At 40.9% G+C, this 15,734-nt stretch overlaps 1 protein-coding gene across 2 annotated transcripts; it reads left to right on the top strand.

Moving 5' to 3' along the window:
* Nucleotides 1–10,326: 10,326 nt before the first annotated feature.
* On the top strand, nt 10,327–15,734 carry LOC306922863 (uncharacterized protein). Of its 2 annotated transcripts, none has more exons than XM_079500739.1 (8): nt 10,327–10,458; nt 10,658–10,727; nt 11,215–11,670; nt 12,056–12,208; nt 12,622–12,777; nt 13,648–13,835; nt 14,996–15,332; nt 15,543–15,734. In XM_079500739.1, the coding sequence occupies exons 2-7, from the start codon at nt 10,658–10,660 to the stop codon at nt 15,293–15,295; spliced, it is 1,323 nt and encodes a 440-aa protein (XP_079356865.1). In that variant the 5' UTR covers nt 10,327–10,458; the 3' UTR covers nt 15,296–15,332; nt 15,543–15,734. The 2 variants fall into 2 exon arrangements, with proteins under 2 accessions (XP_079356865.1, XP_079356864.1); XM_079500738.1 differs by having other exon boundaries at nt 10,334–10,458; nt 12,595–12,777.

Here is a 15,734-nt window from a genome sequence, read left to right as displayed (position 1 = left end):
CTCTCTCCTGATTGGCTGAAATTGGACCCACCTGGAAATTTTATTTTCTACTAATCGATTTTCTATTAATGAGCTGTAGGGACAGAGTGACCCATGATACTGAACAAACAAGCTATAGCAATGATTACTACCACAATATAGAGCTTTAACCTTATAACAAAAATAACCTTTTTAACTTGCACTCCCTTTAACCCTGAACTCAGGCGTTATACATTTCCACAGTCATGACAGGCGTGTAAGTGTCTGTCATTGTGGCCTCGATTTTAAATTCACCATCTGAGTAAGAGAAGGACTGGCCTCCTTTGCGTCTTTTAAATCCACTCAGAATTGTTGTACATCTCGTACCAAAGATCGTAATCACAACTTTTGCTGCAGCTATAGAACCCCCCTGCATGCCAGTTTGAGTACAGGTTGTAGTCATAGGGCACAGAGAACAAGTAAGCCATCTGCTATATATATATATATATATATATTTTATTATTTTATATATAGGGGCCACTCAGCGAAATACCAAAAGTCCAAGGGGCCGCAAGCCCAAATAATGTTGGTCCTATATTGGATTTTTTTTGTCTGTGATTTTCTAACACACTATGAGTAGTCTAAAAATTGAAGAAACACACAGAAAACGGACTCTCTACTTTTTCGTAAAGTGTTTCGTAAGTGTTTTTCGTAAAACACTCATTTTTACGTAAAACCCCCGATTTTGACCCCTAGTTTGGCCATAGACCCCCTCGTCTGGCCATAGCCACTTGCCCAAATATGCCCAAATGTGCTGACTTCATCACATTTGTGATGACGCTATGGCCATTTTTAGCCCAAGGACTGTTTTTCGTGCAAAACTAATGCTTGGAATGGATTCAGAATGATGAAAATCCCCTAGTTTGACACGTCACATGCTATTTAAGGCATATGAAATTTAGAACATTTTGCCTTATAATGTGTTGTATGGTATCCCAACTTTCAGCAGCTGTCAAAAGTTCCCCTAGGGTGGTTGAATATAAACCAATGTGGGATATGTTAGTAGACACCTTTACAAACACATTGGTGAAGAAAATTCTTGGTAAGAAATGTATTAGCAGATTTTATTAATATCCCCTGGCTATAAAGGGTGGATTTTTCTTACCAACTGCATTTTCTTAAACGTATAAGTGTGTATTTTAAGATTCTACTAGGTGCCAGGCTGAAATAATGTCCCATGGGGTTCCATTTTTAACCATATCTGACAAAAAATATCCTACCCAAACCACCAAATGGAAATGAATAGCTAATCTTTGAAAGTAGGCCTATACAAGATACAGAGACAAAATATCAATTTTTTTCCATTTTATGTTGACTTTTGTATTAATTAAAATTTGTATTATTGAGATTCAAACATATCTTGTATCTCTTCAGGGCAAGAATATCAAGAATCAAAGACATTCCACAAATGCTTGTTTTAGATGGTTGTTAATAATATCCAGAGAGGCCGCATTACTAACCCTGTCCAACCCTATATGCACTAACCCTAACCTTATACTGCACTCGGAAGCGTGCGTTGGAATGCCCCTGTCCCCAGAGGCTGCAGCTCTCAAGACCTGTAAAACGACATTTCAGAGTCTGTGACCTAATTTAACCTTTTTGTTTATTACCTTTTTTTTGGCCTGCGGGGGAACTTCAGTATGTCAGTATGTCAGTGTTTTTGTTGTATTTATCTAATGTGCAAAATCACACATGTATACACTTCACACAATATTACAACGCAAATCAACAGTCTGCGAGAAAATGCTAATGTTACTTCTGCCGAATTAGTTACATTTTCGCTAGAAACGTAAGGGATACAGAGACACCTCCCCGACAATATCGCCGAGACAGTTTGTTTCTTTTTGGACCACAATTCTTATGAGACGATTTTAAGATGACCCAATGTTATTCTCCATAGAGAAAAACCTCCGCAAATCCCTTGGAACCAGGGGATGAGCGAGTGATGCCAGGACTTCGGCGCTCTATGCTTGATTATAATAAACCAAAAAAATATGTGTATTTAGTTTGTTTATAAGAACGTTAATGGATTCAGCGTGTCTTAAGAAGTATGGAGAACGGTGGGAGAAGGCCCTACTCCACCAGCTGACTGACTCTGTTACAGGACAAGACCAAAATATGTTAAGTGAGTATCACGCTGGCATCTACTTTGTCTCAGTTTAATTATGACAAAGTTGTGATAATATTTGCGGATTGTCGCTAAGTTCACTGCTCAAGCAGATGTGGTGGAGTTGGAATGTAGCCTACACTAGCCTTCAATTAAGAAGGCTATGTTTGTATGTTTTAGAGTACATCAAATGAATCTATTGTGTGTGTGTTACTGCATGATGCAGTTGGATGATGTTGATTATTTATTGACACTAATATTTATTTTATATAGATGATGATAGACGCCTAGCTTCCACTGCTGCTGGCTGCATGCTGCTGCTGTTACCATGGAGCCCATATTTTTGGATATTGGAAAGCTGAGGTACACCACACACAGAACCATAACTTTTTTTCTTTAACTTTTATTGAAACCCGTATTTTACATGCATCGTGTTTGCACTACATATCTGTTTACGGCTTGAAATGATTGAGGCCTTGGCTCTCAAAGTGTTAATTTACGGCTCTGAGGGAACTTTCTCAATGCTGCTCTCAGGGCATCTTAAATGCTATACATAGAACCGTGTTAATTTTCTGCTCTGAGGGCAGCTTTTGAATTCCGCTCTAAGGTTAGCTTAAATGCTATACATACACCAATGTTAAATTGCTGCTCTGAGGGCAGCTTTTGAATTCTGCTCTAAGGGCAGCTTAAGGTGTTGTACAGCTTTCCTGATCTCCTCTCTGCTGGGTATGTCTCAGCTGATGGGGAGGTTGGTCTGTGCTGGTTGGATATCTGTGGGGTTTGCTGGTGGGGGGTCTATTCAGCAGTTCCTCAAAGTTCTGCCCATCTATGTTGTTGGCCATCCTTTCTTTTAATGCTGTTTGCATCTTTATCTCTGACTGGTCTTTGCCTGCTATATTTGCCCGACATTTTTCTGGTGGTGTCGTACACCTGCTTCATGTTTCCGTTTCTTGCTGCTTGTGTGAGTCTTGGTCAGTAGGAATAGTAGCAAAAAGTGTATGAAGAAAACCCATAATGGCGGAAATTGTAATCTGGTACAAGTACAAGTCTGGTAATATGCGTAACAAAACGTTGTCTTCATAAATAAATGTGGACTTTATGAAATAATATCGGACCTATTGAAAGCTTTGCTTACACCTCATTGAGGACAATCCAAATTGCACACCTGTGTTTTCAAATCAGAGTGGCAGATGGCTTGCCTTGCAGTATGGAACACATTTTTTGCGCTGTAGTAATGTGATCCTAAACCAGTATAATCATCTCACAAGTTACACAGCCATTTATGTTGCTGCTGCACTAACCTGATCCTGGTCAGCCTGAAACATCACACTTAATTGCGTTTCTCTCCTGATCAGTGCAGGGTGCCGCACAGTCACACACAGCACAGGTTATCTCGGATCCACTCGGGTATTACACATAATGATAGACAGACCAGAGTTGTGAGGTATTAGAACCAATACCGATACTGATAAAACATGGATCCAGAACCGTACAGGTCCTGTCAGGTACTTTTGGAATCTGAGGGACCGTGAAGAGCTCCACTTTCTTGGCCTAGTCTATGTTCGAAGTTTCACAGCAATCGAGAGCTTATTTAGGGAGTTGCGTAACAACCCAAGGAATTCAAGGGGAAATAACTGTGATTGTATGACCTGAGGTTCAAGAGTTATGGGGCAACACGTGAATATGCCTGTTATAGTGCCACCATGAGGTGATAAGAAAAATGTGGCATTTCTTCCTTGGCCTAGTGGGAATGTGTGGGTAAAAGTTTCACGGAAATTATTTGAGGCCTTTTGTTCAAAACGGCCTCTCCTGCAAACCTTGGAAGTCTTGATGACATGACTATGGATTATGTAAACCGATTTGCAAAATCTGTAGGAGTAACAAAGTCGGCCTCCTCGATCGTGATGTGAAACATTTTTGGACAGAGGTTCTGCTCTGGCATCCAGACAGTGTGCGTATCGGCCCGAAAAACATGTCCCACAGGTAAAGTAAATGCAAAACATTGAAATACTAATGGCATACTGTACTTTTATACACACACGCACACACACACACACACGCACACACACTATTTCTGACAGCAAATAAACATTTCCATGGTTTTGTAAGGGAATCACTAAAGACCAGGGACGTAGTCGAGCCAGTTGAGCTACATGCACGTGCACCCACATGTAGGTCAGAAGGCCTCTGTCCGTTCGCATAGAAAAGCATTAGCAAAGTTCGGTGTGACTGCACCCTTAACAGCTTTTAAGTGGTTCTTAAAAATGTCCCCAGAGGCAGAATCTGTGAAAGATGACAGAGACTGAAAGCCTCTGTCACCTTTAGTTTTGTCAGTATGTCAGTGGGATCAAGTTCAAGTGGTATTTATGTAGAATGCAAAATCACAAGAATGTCTTGATACACTTACAACATAAAACCTCTAATACAATCTTCATCAAAAACAGTCATGCAGACGGCCAGACGCCGACATTATGCTTGATTATAATAAAAAGTCAAAATATGTGTTTTATCAGTTTGCTTTTAAAAACATTCATGGATTCAGCATGTCTTACAGAAGTATAGGGGCACGCACGGTCGGAGAAGGCCCTACTACACCAGCTGACATTTTATACATTTTTACGGGTCCGTGTCATTAGTAAACAGATGACAGCTTCCGTACTCCGGATTTCAGGCGGTGTAGTGCCAGACTCAATATAGCATTCAGGTGGTGTAGTTCCAGAGTATATAGATTCAAACATATCTTGACTCTAGTTCGGTGGCGAGCATGGGGAAAAAACAAAACCCTTCAAATCAAAGACATACCATGCACAAATTGTTTAAACGGCCAATTAGGTGCTTCTTAAAAATGTCCACGGAGGGTGCAGCTCTCAAGACCCGTGGAACGTCATTTCAAAGTCTGTGAAAGTGACAGATACTGAAAGGCTCTGGTCAGCTGTCCTTAAATTGTAGACACTTTGCAAAATATTTAAAAGAAAAAAATCTAAGATTTGTTTAGACATTTGAATAAAATATAAATCTTAGTGAAAATAGCAGCGCTACAAGCTCACTGATCAGAGAGAAGCAAAAGTGTTAAAATGAAGAATGGAATAAAAAACAATGCCAAGGTTATTCATAGTAGGGCTTTGGGTGATTAGACAGTTACATATGAAAGTTGAAAGTGAGATCTGTGTAGAGGGTAGGACCAATGACAAATTGTAGGACATTCAATCTGTGACAACAGCTCTGAGAGGGATTATTGGGAGCGAGTGGTATGAATATTTTGGTATTGTCAGCGTAGCAGTGACATTGGATGAACTACCTGCAACATATGTGGCGAAGCATGTATAACGAGAAGAGCAGGGTCCTATGAAGCACAGAGCCCTGTGGGACGTCAAAGCTGACCTTGGACTTGCCTGACTGGGTTCTATGGAGTATAGGTATCAACTGAGCCATAAGAATGCAGTTACAGATAACAAGGTGGGTTGATGGGCGGTGTAGCAGAATGGTATGATCCACAGTATCAAATGCTGGCTAAGGTCAAGGCAATGCTGTCGCTCAAAAAACATATTTTCCGCCCCCATGTTCTATATGATGACACGGAGCTCCGCCCCAATTGCTCTCACTGTAGCCTATATATTCTTGCCATTTGTGTCACATATGCAATGGGACCCAAGAAGCTCTTGAAGAACTGAATACAGAAGAACATACATTTTGATTCCAGGTAAGAATATATATACATATATATTATTTTCTATTTACTTGTAAGCAGTCAAGTAGTATACAAAGCTTATAGAGTACCAGAAGCTCTTATGTGTCGGTGCATATACCTGAACCACATCAGTGGTGATCAGTGATTAACATGTTATTTGCACTCTGACCATGCTTTGCTTTTCCAGTTACCATGGCGCATATTCTTATGGCTGCCCAGACTGCTGTGTCAATTGGTTCCTCAGTTGCTGAACTCATTCCAACTCATCGCCAGTGCAGCATTACGATCAGCAACTATAGTTCCCATGCACTCATCAATCCCAAGTAATTGTTTATTTTTACTAATGTGTTTTTATTATCATTATCATTTGCTCTAACCAGTGGTGTCAATTAAGGTCTCCCAGGATGACAATTTATTCCCCTAGTGTTCATATTTAACCTCAAATTCAGTTTTCAAACATTTTCTCTTTCTCAACCCCAACAAATGTGGGGTCTAATTGTTAAAACTTTTGACATTTCCATTACCCCCCCCCCCCCCCCCCCCTGAAATTATGCCTCTGGCTCTAACTTTCATTCTAATTTCTTCCCACTATTAAGCTTGTATGTTTCGAGTGGCAGTTGTACCAGACATTTACCGAACCAAATCGGCGCATCCAGCGAGTCCATGGTTGAGTTCAAGAAGACACCACACACTGCCAGGGGTGCTGTCGGTTGCTTCACCTATGAGCTCCAAAATCCCCGCACCAAATCAGTCACCAAGCAGATGGCTTACTTGTTCTCTGTGCCCTATGACTACAACCTGTACTCAAACTGGCATGCAGGGGGGTTCTATAGCCGCAGCAAAAGTTGCAACTACGATCTTTGGTACGAGATGTACAACAATTCTGAGAGTGGATTTAAAAGACGCAAAGGAGGCCAGTCCTTCTCTTACTCAGACGGTGAATTTAAAATCGAGGCCACAATGACAGACACTTACACGCCTGTCATGACTGTGGAAATTTATAACGCCTGATTTCAGGCTTGTTATAGTTAAAGAAAGTGCACGTGATATTTTTGGGTTAAAACTAAAAGGTTTTTTGTTATATTACGTTTTTCTGTCGGCCTTCCTTTTTGATGCCTGTAATGTTTTTGCAGCCATGAATCGAAAGACTTTGGGCTTTTATTATGATGGGTTAGGTTTGTACTACTAATGTAACCATTCTTATCTCCAGTATATTGTAATGTTTTTGATCCTCATTGTTGGAGGCTTTGTACACAAACTAAAAATGTACTGTTTAGTATTCTTAAAGATTAAATATAATAATGTAAAATAATCACAGGTGCACTTAAAATAATAAAAGCATGTAATCAGTCACTTGTGTTTGTGTGGATTTGTGTATCAAATCATTATAATTTTTTGCACAGTTTCAGTTTACAGTATAGGACATTCAAATGGGATGTTACTGTCCAGGGTACCACTGGAATAAATATGGCGTGGAAATGTTTACCAAGCATGCACACAACTAAGAGAAAGGTATTGGTAACTTTTCTTAGTATTGGCTTTCATGGAAATCGGACTATTGATGATGGGGATGGGGTATTTTGTTCAAAAATCGGCCTGCTGGTGGCGCTATAACAGGCCATTTTGAAAAGTGTGGAATTCCTTCCTCGGCCTAGTGGGAATGTCACGACAATCGCACGCTGCATTCATGATTTGAGGCATTTTGTTCAAAACGAGTCAAATCTTAACCAGTCAGGAATTAGCCAATCAGGAATTTTGAAAAAAATAATTGTATCACTGTCTGGTGATGGTAGTGGTAGATCACCAGGCTTCATGTGAAACAAGTCATTAACGCATATATATTGTGCCTGACAGGGTCATCCACCCCTGAACTACATGTACAGTAGAACATCAGTTTTTAATAGCATTGGAAACAAAAGTAATCCAATGTCACAAAAATGCACAATGAATTGTCTACGGTAGTTATGTTGGTCACTTCAATTAGCTCATGACATGAGTGACTTTACTATTTTCTTTAAAGTTAAAAGTTCAGTATTTATTTTTCTCCAGGAGGCTATACCAAAACAATACTAACAATCAAATAGTGTATTGATTCAAATAATCGTATTGCAATGAGAATGAGGATCAATTACTGTGTAGCCTATATGATGTCACATGTGTTTTGACTTTGCAGATCTGCTTCTTGTATGTGTTTAAATATTTGAGTACAGGCCTATACTTTTACTCTGGTAAGTACATTTTGATGCAAATACGTTTATAATTTGACTCAAGTAAAACATTCAATAGAGGACTTTTACTTTTAACAGGGTGGCTATATATTTTTTATTGTGTTGCTTTACTTTTGCTACGGGATGCAGCTGCTGAAGTACATTGTGTACTTTTCATATAGTGTATGACTTGCATATCTTGTTTGTCACGTAATGCCAATTATATCTTTGTATTTCATAAACTTCAGAACTTGTTTGATTCTGCATGGTGTCATCTTGTCCTCCGTGCTCACCGATAGTGGCAGGGCAACACATTATTTTAAATGCTGGATAAAACCGAACCTGCCTCCCAATTGTCTGCATGTAAAGAAACTTCCATAATTTCTATAAGACTGATGTTTTAAAACAAGTTATCTGGCCTCACAAATTGACAATCTGAATTCCTGGTCACTATCTCTCAATACGAATATGGAGATGGCTTGACATGCTTTTTAACACTATACATTTCCTTTCTGACAGACACTTTGCCTCCCACTGCACAACAATGTGTTCATGTTTAGACTTTACAGAGAGATGAGATTTATAAACAACTGATTGGTATGTCCATGGGCTCATGTTTTCCCCCTCATTTTGTGTGCCTTTATTTGGGCTATTGGGAGAAGACATTTGTTCTATAAACTCCAGTTAATTCTTGAGTTCCACAGTTACTAAACGGACAATATTAAATTGACCATTGAGTTCTCGCAACAAAGCATCAATTTCCTGGATGTAACGATTTTTAAAGATGAGTTGGGCAAACTGCACACTACCTTGTATAGGAAGATAACTTCAAGAATCATTCCACCTGCCTCATCTGATTTAAAACATTCCCTTTGACCAGCCACATTTGATTGTGATTTTAACCAAAAAGCTGCTGACATGACTATCAGATTTAAGAGAGGGGCTACCGGGTAATGTCCATACTGTAGTTGATCCAGGCGAAAACGTCTGTGTTGTTTTTGGCAGCAAATTTAGATTTTAGTTTTAGTCATTAGTCTCTTCAATAGTTTTCATTTAGTTTTAGTCACATTTTAGTCTCCTAGAATGTTTTAGTGTTAGTCTAGATTTAGTCGACTAAATATCATAAGATTTTAGTCGACTAAATCTACAGTTGATTTAGTCGACTAAAATGTATTTTGGTGGGCCTTGATGCCGTCGTAATGACTTGATCTACAAGCTCACAACGCATCGCAGCGCGACGTGCTGTGAGTAAGACGCCCTGAGGGCGAGAAGCGAGGTCGTGCTGAAACAACAGAGCTTCTTAATACGGCACAGTTGAGAAGCAGGAGTTAAACTATTAATCTGGTGTCAGTGAGGTCAGATGTAGAGTTGCTGGCCGGCTCCATATCTACTATGTCAAACCATGTATGGCTATCCAGGGTTTGATGAGGTCAGTATTGTGATCTTCATATATGGAGATCCAGGTGATGATAGTCAGCTCCACATATGGAGATCCATGTGTTGTACCAACTTGGTTCATTTGCAAGTCTGAGTCGCTTCTCAGCAACCACAGTGGTTGGACTGACAACCATATATGGAGATAAAGGGTCTCCATGATGTCACGTGATGTCACGAGGTGTGACCATTATGTGGGGGCATGGGTGATGCAACAAATAACGAACAGGAAATGCAGGTTTTCATAGTAAATGTGACCTATGGTCGCAATTACACTATTGTTACACTTATTACACTATTACTTATTGTGATGGCATAAGTGGTATAATTATAAACCATTTTTGAAAACGCTATACCACTTTTAACAGTGGTATACCACATACCACTTTTGGAGCTCGCCCTCCCTTGTAATGTGGTATGTATATATTCTAATGGAAACAAACCGCTCCGTTCCCATTGAAATGCATTGTCCCTCATAGGTAAAAAAAAATAAATAAATCCAGTTTGTTGTCAGCAACGGCTCCAGAAAATTGTGACTATAGCTGGGTATGAATAGCGGGGGCTAATGAATGATTTATAAAAGACAGTCAATTGAGTTTGTGGGGAGGGGGAAGGCTAAACCTCCTCCAGAGGGGGCTAAAGCCAATCACAGATTTACAGTGCATTGTGGGCGTTAAGGGGGTCCCCCTGCATGGCACAGATTATTTTCAAATGGGCATCTGCGGCCATATGTGGCATCATGCCACATATAAATCTGTGGGTCCTTGATATGAAAATGTTTGAGAACCACTAACTGTTGTTCAACAGTTGCATCATGTATATCTATCCTTGAGCATGCATATTGTGTTCCGATAAAGCAGCAGCGACCATGGCCTCATTCATGCATATACGTCACATGTTTGTTATAGTGTCTGTTGAGCGGTTATAAGTCCATAGCTCCTCATTCTCTTCACATCCTGCTCAGAAGAAGCAACCAGCCAACAGGACCAACACAAGTTTGAACGGTGAGTCCATTTCGTTTATTTTTTTTTTCAGCAAACGTTGGTTGATTGTACTTTACCATCATTTGATGGTAAAACATGAATATATACAGGCAATAATAACCACCAACACTTTATCATCTCATCTCATTTCTGTAGCATTTCAATCATTCATTTTAAAGGTATTAATGTTTTCTTCATATTCATTATGAACTGTTTCTAGATGCGGATGTATTTGCTGGTACCCGTGTCCATACTGGTTCTTCTGGTCCAGTGCCACAGTGTCGCAGCAGGTACGTTGAGATACATTCAATAGATTTAACCCAATCTGAACGGGAACCCCTTTTGGTGTTTTAAGCATAATGTCATATACTTTAGCTATTGAAAAATAGCAGATCTACAAGCTCGGCACCGAGTGCCGCGCTATGATTTCGACGTCAGGCCTAAACTATTCGATTTTATTTGAACTCTCAACCACTTCAACCCCATCTATACTTTGGCTACTGAAAGATAGCCAATCTACAATCTCACAATTCAATTCAATTGAAATACAAATTTCACCAATAGGAATGCCCGGTAATGACCCATACATCTGTTTTTGAATGTACATTTCTAGCTCTGCCTCTTCACAGTAAAAAATATATATAAAATAAAGCACACAAATGATCCGTTTCACCAAATGTATCTTTTGCTGTGAAATTTTCATATCTAACAAAAAAATGCCAGTCTTTGTTTTGTTTTTTCATTTGGTAAACTTCTTCTCCCATTATGAAAATGCAGCACCCCCGGGTCCCCCTCCCTCGGGTCTCCCTCCCCTGGATGACCCTCCCCCGGGTCCCCCTCCCTCGGGTCTCCCTTCCCTGGATAACCCTCTTGTGGGTCCCCCTCCCTCGGGTCTCCCTTCCCTGGATGACCCTCCCCCAAGTCCCCCTCCCTCGGGTCTCCCTTCCCTGGATGACCCTCCCCCGGGTCCCCCTCCCTCGGGTCTCCCTTCCCTGGATGACCCTCCCCCGGGTCCCCCTCCCTCGGGTCTCCCTCCCCTGGATGACCCTCCCCCGGGTCCCCCTCCCTCGGGTCTCCCTTCCCTGGATAACCCTCTTGTGGGTCCCCCTCCCTCGGGTCTCCCTTCCCTGGATGACCCTCCCCCGGGTCCCCCTCCCTCGGGTTTCCCTTCCCTGGATAACCCTCTTGTGGGTCCGATGGACAAAATGGGTCACCGTGGACAAAATGCAGCAGGTACGTTCAGAGACATTCAATAGATTTAATGGGTCAAATACCACATTCTATTAGATTTTGAACTCTTAACCACCTATAAGCCCTACCTGTCTATACTTTGGCTACTGAAAGATAGGCGATCTACAATCTCACAATTCAATTAAATTGAAATACATTTTTCACCAATAGGAATGTCAGGTAATGACCCATAAATCTGTATTTAAATGTACAATACCTTTACATTTCTAGCTCTGCCTCTGCACAGTAAAATAATTAAAGCACACAAATGATCCGTTTCACCAAATGAATCTTTTGCTGTGGAATTTTCATATCTAACAAAAAATGCCAGTCTTTGTTTTTTTCATTTTGGTAAACTTCTCCCATTATTCTCTATATGAAAATGCAGCACCTCCGGGTCTGATCCCTCCCCCAGGTCTCCCTACCCTGGATAACCCTACCCTGGGTTCCCTTCCCCTGGGTTCCCATCGCCTGGGTCCCCATCCCCTGAGACCCCGTCTCAATGAACGGCTTCATATTTACCGTGGACAAAATGCAGCAGGTACGTTCAAAGACATTCAATCGATTTAATGGGTCAAATACCACATTCTGTTTGATTTTGAACTCTTAACCACTTACGCCCTGCTGTCTATACTTTGGCTACTGAAAGATAGGCGATCTACAATCTCACAATTCAATTAAATTGAAATACATTTTTCACCAATAGGAATGTCAGGTAATGACCCATACATCTGTATTTAAATGTACAATACCTTTACATTTCTAGCTCTGCCTCTGCATGCACAGTAAAAAAAAAAAAAAAAAAGCACACAATGATCCGTTTCACCTTTTGCTGTGGCATTTTCATATCTAACAAAAAATGCCAGTCTTTGTTTTTTTTTTTCATTTTGGTAAACTTCTCCCATTATTCTCTGTATGAAAACGCAGCACCCACGGGTCTGATCCCTCCCCCAGGTCTCCCTCCCCAGGATAACCATCCCCTGAGTTCCCATCGCCTGAGTTCCCATCGCCTGAGTTCCCATCCCCTGAGTTCCCATCCCCTGAGTTCCCATCCCCTGAGTTCCCTTCACCCGGATCAGCTTTGGTATTTGCGTGAACGAAATGCAGCAGGTACGTTGTGCACACATGTGCACACATGCCATGTGTGCACATATGCACACATGGCATCAACGCATGGTGTTGTGTGCTGGCACACTATACACTCTGTCTTTCTTTTATCTGTAGTCCCTGAGCCTGCCCAGGGACTACAGATGAAATTTAGCTTTGGCTAACTCTGGCCCATTTACATTGAGGTGAAAACTGTTGATGTTGATTAATGAGCTTTGTCCCTGTCAAATAAATAAATAAATAAAGACATTCAATAGATTTAATGGCAATTCTATTTGATTTTGAACTCTTAACCACCTATAAGCCCTACCTGTCTATACTTTGGCTGCTGAAAGATAGCCGATCTCACAATTCAATTATTTTTCTTAATGTTTTAATTTGAAAGAAAAATCTTAAAAGATTTTTGAAGATTTTCACCAGGGAATGCCAGGTTCCCATGAATCTTTATTTGAATATATAATACCATTACATTTCTAGCTCTGCTTCTGCACAGTAAAAAATAAAATAAAAAGCCTTTACTTTACTTTACTTTATTTGTTTATTTAGACGCGACAGAGCATATTAATGAACAGATTTTTTTTTAAGTAGCGTAAATACACCGGATTTAGCAGAGATGCTATTTTCCATCCGTAGTCCCCAGACATTGAACAATGAACACTAAACAAAACTGACATTACAAGACATGGACAGCATACAAAAACACAGTAAAAGGAGAAAATAAGAAAATATTAAAACTATTGCTAGGGCCAACTTATTGTGGACTGACAGTCATACTTTGCTGTGGAATTGAACAAAAAACAAAAATAAAGCCATGCAGTTTTTTTTCCCCTTTGGTAATCTTCTTCTGCCATTATTCTCTTTATGAAAACGCAGCTCCCCCGGGTCTGATGCCTCCCCCGGGTCTCCCTCCCTCGGCAGAGCCTCTGATGCATGGACGCCCCACTATGGATTTTGGAATGGAAGTCATGAAGTCGGCTGCTGAGGCTGCTACTGACTCGAGTGACATTCTGTATTGGCGGATGATACTGCAATTAGTTAAACAACAAATACAACAGCAACAGGTAATGAAAATCATGGGGTATAAGTAGAACCCATAGTGATGGATGTATTGTAACAAAAGCCTTTTCACACGATTTGTAACACTATAGAAGTAAACACACAATCAGAAAATGTATCGTCAGTGTGAGCCCATACAGCCAAACTAAAACATCATCATCATCATCATTTATTTAACTCACGACCATGATCACATGGTTTGGAGATTCATAAAAGTACACACACCCCATGAAGCCTTGAATTCATGGAGATTTTTAGATTTTGTCGCATCCCTGAGCAATAATTCGATGGTCATTGGGGACTCAGTGAGTCTTGGCCGGTCACCAAATTATCGGCTTAGGAATGCGCCAAAAACTAAAACATCTCCATGAATTCAAGGCTGCATGATAGAAAATAAGTCATTTTTTTGGGGGGTGAACTACTCTTAAGCTCTAGGCAAGGCACATATTTTTACAGCACATTCCAACAAGGTATAATTCAATATGCTTTACACAAAACATCAAGCAAAGGAAACAAAATAAAACAAAAGAAGTACCAAAGAGATGCAATTCTAGCAGTAAACAGGAGGAATGTCAAATAGTCACATATGACTAACAACTACTAGTACATCAAATATACATGATATACATATTTGTAACAACTGCCTACATACAAACAGAGACCTTAGCCATGTTATCATTGAAACGTGGTCGGACTGACAGATTAGAAAAATTCAGCCTACTCAGTGTCCTCAGATTCAGTCTTTATTGTCTGCTGTTCCCCATTTTCCAGTGAAGTCTTACTTGCAGTTGTTTCAGAAAGTGAGAATGACTCACGCTCAAGGTCCAAGAATATGATGCCTGAATTATACTTGGCATACACCACACCCTCCAGGCTCCATGAACCAAATAACGGGAACTTTCTTGGTCTGGCAGAGTGGCTTGCCGAGTTCGACCCAGTGATGAGCGAACTCGTCAGACGAGCAAAGAACAGGATAGTGTGAGTCGCTCCACATTAGCCATTAGACCAAATTAGGCCAAAAAAAGGAAAAAACGCTGGAATCTGTTCTTGAGAGATTAGCTCTTGAATAACAACTTATCAAATGCACACTTTGTACTGATAAGGTCACATATTTGCTGGTCTCTGTTGAGCCTTTATAACTCATTCAACTTGATTGTGTTGTCAGCTCCTGGACCAGAATCTTTTTAGCGTCTATCACTATGCTGCCCAAGCCTTGGCTCTGAAAGAGGCCCAAGAGCAGGCCCAGGGAGTGGCCCCGAGAGACCCCCAGGGAGTGGCCCCGACAGACACCCATGGAGTGGCCCCGAGAGACCCCCAGGGAGTGGCCCCGACAGACACCCATGGAGTGGCCCCGAGAGACCCCCAGGGAGTGGCCCCGACAGACACCCATGGAGTGGCCCCGAGAGACCCCCAGGGAGTGGCCCCGACAGACACCCAGGGAGTGGCCCAGAGGAAGGGTCAGTGAGAGGCCCAGGAGACATACAGAGTGGCCTAAGCTGCAGGTATGTGTTTCTTAAAGTGTGTGTGTGTGTGTGTGTGTGTGTGTGTGTGTGTGTGTGTGTGTGTGTGTGTGTGTGTGTGTGTGTGTGTGTGTGTGTGTGTGTGTGTGTGTGTGTGTGTGTGTGTGTGTGTGTGTGTGTGAGAGATTTTTCTGTTTAATAACAACAATATTGAAACAAAACTCTTTGGATTGTGTTTTTGTCCAAATATAGATTTACAGATAATGTTCCCTCCCCCTGGCTCCGGAGATCGACCCCAAATCAGACACAGGACGAGGATGAAGATTGAAGAGGATGATTACATGTATAGTGATTTGATTACTGAACTTATCTAAATGTAATGTTACTTAAAAATGAATGCTCTGTCAAGACTTAATAAACGGGAATCTTCAGATTCACAAAAGA

The sequence above is a fragment of the Electrona antarctica genome (assembly GCF_951216825.1).
Source record: "Electrona antarctica genome assembly, chromosome: 5".
NCBI lineage: Eukaryota > Metazoa > Chordata > Actinopteri > Myctophiformes > Myctophidae > Electrona > Electrona antarctica.
The sequence above is the reverse complement of the archived record's forward strand: the minus strand, read 5'-3'. Positions and strand labels throughout refer to the sequence as shown.

Coding starts and splice junctions, on each gene's coding strand:
- LOC306922863 (XM_079500738.1), top strand. CDS start 10,658: ATGCGGATGTATTTGCTGGTACCCGTGTCCATACTGGTTCTTCTGGTC. Junction 12,778..13,647: donor GCGTGAACGAAATGCAGCAG/GTACGTTGTGCA, acceptor ATGAAAACGCAG/CTCCCCCGGGTCTGATGCCT. Junction 13,836..14,995: donor AACAAATACAACAGCAACAG/GTAATGAAAATC, acceptor TTGTGTTGTCAG/CTCCTGGACCAGAATCTTTT.